The sequence below is a fragment of the Phaethon lepturus genome, unplaced genomic scaffold (genome assembly GCF_000687285.1).
Source record: "Phaethon lepturus isolate BGI_N335 unplaced genomic scaffold, ASM68728v1 scaffold28111, whole genome shotgun sequence".
Taxonomy (NCBI): Eukaryota; Metazoa; Chordata; class Aves; order Phaethontiformes; family Phaethontidae; genus Phaethon; species Phaethon lepturus.
In genome coordinates, this window is record NW_010520241.1 from 57,014 (window position 1) to 64,103 (window position 7,090).

Sequence of the window (7,090 nt, forward strand, 5' to 3'; positions counted from 1 at the left end):
TGACACAGTGGTGACTATGCTCTGCAGCAGCACTCGGTGCCAGGAGGTAAGATCAGTGTCACCTACGGGAATGGTGCCCGGCTTTTACACCCTCCATCCCTCCCACCCCTTCAACTTCCCTTGCGTGGCAGCTGTACCTGCTGATTTTTTTCTCCCTCCAGCTCGGTGAGGATGAAGCGGACGCACAGGGGAGATCAGCAGCCCGCAGCCGCTCCCCAAGAAGCTCAGCACGGCTCAGCTTTCTCCTGCTCAGCTGGCAGAGACCAGGCAGAGGGAAAATTCCTCTGGCCTCCCAGCTTCACCTCCCAGCTACTTCACAGACCCAATCCCTTCAGGGAAGAGTGCCAGATTTGACAAAACAGAAGGCTTTTGCGTCAAACATGTGCAGATTGTCATACTCAGAGGACTAGGGGCAGGATTTGCACATGCCACTGAAGTAATTGAAGTAGAAAACCTTGGAGCTGGAATTAAGACCCAAAGGGAGGGAGGGGAAACAACCAGCTTCACTCTGGTCCTTGAATAAGCAGATGCATCGTCAGCACAGGTACACACACACAGAAAAACTCATTGCTTAGGTCCTCGGCGACAAACCTGGGACCCGGAGGCACAAGCTCTGCCGTGCTCATCTCCAGCTCCGTGTTGCAACCTGGGCGCACATCACCGCCCCGCTCAGATCACGGCGGTTTCATACGGCGGTCAGTGGAGAAGCATGCAAGGTGGCACGGAGCAGCTTCTGACAAGTCCAAAGGGCTCAGGCAACAAGCTGCTGTCTGCCAACGCGCGTGGTGCAAGGGGTATCGCTGAACGGAGGGTACGTCTGCTAAGAAAGCATCCTGGCATGCTTCTGGGTCACCCTGCAACTTTTGTCAACCATCCATCACAAAACGCTGCGGGGATTTCTCAGGGAATTAGGAGATGAACACTCCACAAGAGACTAACCTCTAGAAAAAGTCAGCCAACTAGGAAAGGTTAAAAGGAGCTGGGAAAGGCTGCAGGCCCAATAAAGCGTTACCAAGATACAGCCACTGACCACCTTAACCAGTTTATTTCAACATCATTCTCTCCTCCTTCTGTGCTTTCTCCATCAGATCGTGCTTTTAAATTGCAACCTATATGGTATGGCATATAATTCCTTACAGTGCCATTAACACACAGCTGCTGTAATTAAAGCAGCACCCAGACACCAAACATCTCTCACCTTTTTCAGTGCCTCACGAAGCCGTCACCTGGACTCAGGGCAGACAGAGGAGGTGAAGTCCAGGGAGCAAAAGCTGATGTTGGCCTTCAAAAGCTCAGGACTGCTATTAACAGGACCAGACGCAGCCATGAAGGTGATGGGAACATGAGATCTTCCCCTTAACCTGCCAAAGAGCACACCATGAACTGGCCACACCACTGGCTGAAAATTTGCCGCTGGCCTACACTCAACTGCTACTTACTTGTATTTACAGGTTCCTCTAGTTTTTATTTACAGGTTCTTTTTATTTAAACGGGTTCATCCATTTTCTGAGTGGGAAAACCTACGACTTCCCATTCTCTTCTCTTTCTCCAGATCCCATGTATTTTCATAGCAGAAGCAAGCACCAGCAACTGGGGTGTCTCTGGGACCAGGTCCATGATTGTTGCTTCTGTACAAGCACTGAGGGAAGATATTAGTAAAGCAGCATAACAACTGCTGTCATTACATATAGCCCTTAAAAAAAGATTTACGAGGAAGAAAACCAGTATTTATGAGTATGTAAGACATGCTGGTTTAGGTGTTGGACCAGAAGCAGCTTTTCTTCCAGTAATCTTAGATACTATTCAAGCACAGAACTGGAAGAAAAGGTCACAGGTAACAGAGTCTGTGGATCATATAGCTATGGATGGTTTTGTTTACAAGATTTTTTTGGTTGATTCAAATAGTTTGCAAACATTTTCAGCTATCTTGTTTAAAATGCAGAGCTGAAAATGTAAAATTCTTCATTGCAAATAGCTATCTCATGGTCTGGAAAGAACGTCAGTCTAGAGATAAAACTCAAAGGATTCATACTTCTGCACTGATTTACCAGATATTTGTCTAGGAGATGCTTGTGTAAAACAGTAGAGAGGGAGAGGTCCATACTAAGTGTTAACTGCAGCTATTCTTTACGTTAATCATTTATGCTTCACTGTAACAACATGTTTTTAGCATGGATTTCACTTCAATCGTTTACTTTAACCCACTGAGTCCCACTGTGCCCTGAGTGGTGAAATGTTTAAAGACAGTCACAACACCAAAAAGTTTACATCGCAAATAGATAAAATCATACAGTATATGGAGGAAAATGGAGAAGGTAGACAGAACAGAAAAGGTATATTACACAAATGGGATAAGGATGCAGGTCTCTTATTCGCTGTTTCCACCACTCATACCCTCAGGTTTCTCTCTTGCCAGCAGCATGTATTACTTTTTGCAGCTATTAAGGACAGATTTGTGTTTGCAAAGTACTTAGAGCACTGTGCCCTGGTCCTCCTGCTCTGGGAGGACATACATCGGGACCGAGCCAAGCTCTAAGTCATTAGTTGAAATAATACCACCTTCTGCTGAGTAGCAACAGGTCCAAGCCACTGTAAATAATAGCTAAGTACTCTCAGAGCCTCCTCCAAAAAGTCTGGGAAAACAGAAATCCCTCCCTTCACAGCCACTCTAACTTTGACCAGAACAAAGAAAGGGTTCAGAAAGCAATGAACACGCTTAACGCAACCAAATCTCCAAGTCCCTCCCCTGGGAGCTATTGCAGAGCAAGTTAAGAAGGGAAAATAGGCAGAGAATTTAAGGAGAGGAGGTGAGGAGCAGAGGGGAGCCCTGGCATCACTGCTGGGGGAAGGCACCGGCCCTTGGTACAGGGAAAGTGGCAGCAGCTACGAAGCAGCAGCATCTTACATTGGCTCTGGGAGCCCTCCAGTGGCTACGCACCCATCGCTGCCTACTATAGGAACCGTGTGGGTGCTGCCGTCCCCAAATGGGAGAGAGGCAGCAGGACCCTACGGGGGAGTAGCTGCCCAGATGAGAAGAGGGAGTCGGACATCAGCCCTTTGTCCGGTCTGAAGCAAAAGCAGCAAACCTCGAGCTAAGCCCCGACAGGGAATACCCCCTCCAAGGTTAAACTTAACAACGTCACAGCATCACGGTGTGGGAGATGAGGTGGTGGGGAGCACGGTCAGCTCTCCACAGTCCCTGAGCTCCGCAGATTAGCAAACTGCACAGCAAGTTTGCTAAAGCTAAACCCAGAAGAAAAGAGCAAGCATTTGCCCACGGATTCTGGGCAAAAGCTGGAGCTAAGCTTATTTCAAACACAGGTTAACACGGAAGAGAATGACTTGCAACTCATCGGGGTCACGGGAGTCCCGGCAGAGCAGGGTACCAGAGCCCTCTTCCACCGCTGAACCTTGGCACAAGTGCTCCGATGATTTTTGAAAGAAGAGGACGGAGTTTTTTACACCTAGGAATGACAACAACCAGTGAGCACAAGGGGTCAAACACTGAGCACAAGGGGTCAAACACAGCTGGCTTGCAGACTCCGGGCTCAGGAGGATGAACTACCTCAAGCCAGGAGAGCAAGGGTCTGCCTTGCCACTGCCTCTGGCAGACTGCAAGGACCTCCTCCAGACCGGTGAGTTGGTAGCACTTGAAAGCTGTCCCCTCTTGCACCATCACACACATGGCGTGGGTGTTTGCAGCCCCAATCTACAGTCCCCTTCCTTTAGCTGGAAAGTGGTAACGCTCCGATTCCCTCTGTTGTATTTTTCACATGACTGACCACAAAACTATTAATATCTGAATCCAGAGCTGGTTCAGCTAGACAGCTCATTCCCTCCAAGGAGAGGGAAACCACAACTTCTTCCATCCCTGGAAAAACCTTTCGTGACTGCAAGACCAGCAGTTCAGATGTAGTAGAGACGGTTCTGGTTTGCTGATACACCTCAGTGGAGAACATCTACCAGCATGAAAGAGTTTGGCTTGTTTCTTCTGTGCCTCCTTCGCATCTCCAGGAAGGGTGAGTTCTGCGCTCGCTACGAACCCCTGTCTGATCAGGGCTTTTCTTCTCACTCTAGTTGAAGTGCCAGGGGAATTGCTTGGTACAGTAAACTCTTCAAGAATTGCACCATCCATTGTGCTGCTTAAAGGGATCCTTGCAATTCCAGATGGACGTGAGAATATTGGAAAAACTCAAAGGCTTGATTCTGCAATTGTCAGAGAGGTCTTTGCCTTGGGTTTTGGGGCGTTTTTTTGCATTTTTTGCTTTTTTGACTTGTGCAGGGAGTTCATCTTCATCTAACTTTTCCCCTGCATTGTCAGTTGGATGCAGCATTTCTATCACCACTCAGAAGTGCTGTGTTGTGTTCCGAGGAGTTATTATGCAGCGGACACAATTTACTCCACTTCCACTGAGCACTTAAGCTCACATTTAACTTCAAGTATGCACTTCAGTTCCATTCAAGTCAATGGGATTTGCTTAGATATACTGCCAAACAGTGTTTGCTAGAGCACGGCTGTTATCTGCAGTGGTCTCCAGCTCTTGATCTCATTACTGTGCTTGTGATTTCAAATCCTTTCCACTGACAACTAGCAGATACACTGACCTGACAGCTCCTTTCAGGAGTTCTCTCGTCTAAGGTCTGTAGCTATTTGCCTATGAACTTCAATCACATGAAGAAATGGAGGCTGGATAGTAGCAAGAAGCAGCCATGGAAGACCCCCATGGTGACACTTTAAGGTTAAGGTTAAATTAAACACAAGGTGCTGACAGCTCCCTCCACTCATAACCAAGGCAAACTGTGTTTCCACAGAAAAAGGTGGAGCTGGTAACATTAGAAGCACTTATTTTTAACATTATTTCTCACGTGGAAGGCAAGGGGATGTTTATGTGCTAAAAATAATGTCCGTTGCTTAAGATTTTTTAAAAAATGCAAACCAGAAAGGTGGCACAGAAAAGCAAATCATGTACTCAAAAGCACATGATCTGCAGTTCTCCAAAAGTAAGGGTCACAGTGTCATGATGTAAAATAAACAAAATAACATGAAATAAAATAGAAAGGAATAGCATTTTCTGTTTTCACTGCCAGGTCTTTGCAGTCAGAGTCCATGAGCTTCCTGGAGCTCCTGTGGCCACGTATATTAGATTGTATATTAGATTACCTAGGCTGCAAAAGGCACTCCTAAAGCTATAACGAACGGCAAGGCAGCCCAACTCCAGCTCTTAGTAACCAAAATACTGGCTTGGCGCCGATTCCAGGTAACTAACCTAACGGCAGAGAACCGGTCCTGCGTTGGCCTTTGTCCATTGTGCAGCGCACAATAAATTAATACCAGCTGCACCAACGCTGAGGTATTTGTCAAATATTATGGAAAACAGATATATGAACAAGCAACAAATCAGAGTTTGCTCGATTAACCCCACAGCTGAATGCCCACAGACCACAGTGAAGCCAGCTAGACCAGGGATGGGAGGCAGTTATTTAGAGGACACCTATACGTTTTTTGCAGTTATTCTCAGGTATTGAGGCGAAAGCTCCCGATTTAATCAAGCCATCAAGTGAGTTTTAAAAGACGGGAACGTAGCCACAGACATTTCTGAAGCCACAATCTGCTGCTACAGCTGTTGCAGTTAGCAAGACAGGGGGTAGATACAGATATCTATATGGAAAGCACTGCCTGCAGGTGTTATTTGTTGATGCTGTTGGTTCCTGGGGAAGGGAAACAGATGAGAACTGGAGTTTTCCCTAAGTACTTCCAAGGTGGAGAGTGTCTGTTCAGGTGAATGTTGCTTTCATCACTGGGCAGAAACGATCAGACTGGGTCTAGAGGCAATAAGATCCAGCTCCCCAGACTGCACTAGGATTTACTGGGACCTCCTGTGGGCAGGAGAACAAAATCCCAATCTTTTGTGACATCTCAGCTGGAAAACTCAGTGTTTCCCCTGCCGTGACACCAGGACAAGGCCTGTCTGGGAAGGTACTGGCAGGTAGAGTCCACACGGTGACAACCTGCTCCGCTAACGGGGAGATGCTTTCTCTTCTGTCAAGGGCATCCTCCCTCCTACGGCAGGAGCTGACACGGGGAACGTAAGAGGAGGATCTCCAAGTCTTCATTCAGATCCTGTCGCAGCTTATGAATAAGACACTACTTTGTGATGACAGCAGCACTGCTCATTAGAAACATCAGCTGTTGCTACCTTCCCCGGGGTAATGCAACCCCCAGCTGATCAGCATAAAAAATACGATAAGGTGGGAGTGTGTGTGCACACACACTCAAATGACTACTGCACTTACTGCATTTCAGTGCTTAAAGCCACCAGATCTCTGAATAAATGCAAAACTTATTTTAGCTTTTTTTTTTAAGGAAAAAAAAAAGAAAGCCTGTTCCTCCAAGCGCATAAATGCCTGCTAAAAGCAAAAGACTGTGTTACACAGCTTAAGGTGCTATTGTTCACTTGGCAAACAAGAGGCCTGCTTAGGAATTAAATCACTAGTAACATGAGCTAGTCAGTCCCCTTAGCTCTGCTGCAGACTGGTATCAAATCCAGCCACAGTAATTCACAATCACCTGCAAGTCCTCAGCAAGAACACCAAGTAGCACAGGGCCCACCACGGGAACAGAGCATGTATTTACTCACCAACACCACAGCCAATGCAGGAAGGATGCCCAATTTCCCTCTTAAAACACTCCAGAGAAATCAGTCTCGATAATATCTTTTTGCTTCTAGGTGTGCAGTCCAACGGCTGGTCCGTCCACGTCCCGTCCGATGTTACTGGTGAACTTGGGAAGATGGTTATCCTGCCCTGTACTTTCACACACCCCTACAAAACATTTGACAGGACCCTCACTGCCATTTGGAGGATCAAGGAACCTTACAACGGCACGATAGTTTTCAAGTGCGTTAGTCAGGGCGCCAGCGAGCTCTGTAAGACTGCCATCAGCTACAAAAACAAATACAAACTGCTTGGCAACCCCCGGCACAAGGACCTTTCCATCAGGATCGACAATCTGACCTGGAGTGACAGCGAGAGATACTTTTGCCGGGTAGAGCTGTCCGGAGATATCCACGACAAGTATGAAAGCAGGAAT

The 7,090-nt window shown here is 47.1% G+C and overlaps 1 protein-coding gene across 1 annotated transcript in view; it reads left to right on the forward strand.

The window, feature by feature from the left end:
* Positions 1-3,556: 3,556 nt before the first annotated feature.
* Positions 3,557-7,090, forward strand: part of LOC104628670 (sialic acid-binding Ig-like lectin 15) — an 11,830-nt gene continuing 8,296 nt past the window's right edge. Inside the window, exons 1-2 of the mRNA XM_010297333.1 lie at positions 3,557-3,635; positions 6,729-7,088. Of these exons, the coding sequence (XP_010295635.1) occupies positions 3,557-3,635; positions 6,729-7,088 (439 nt within the window). The remainder of the gene's footprint in view (positions 3,636-6,728; positions 7,089-7,090) is intronic.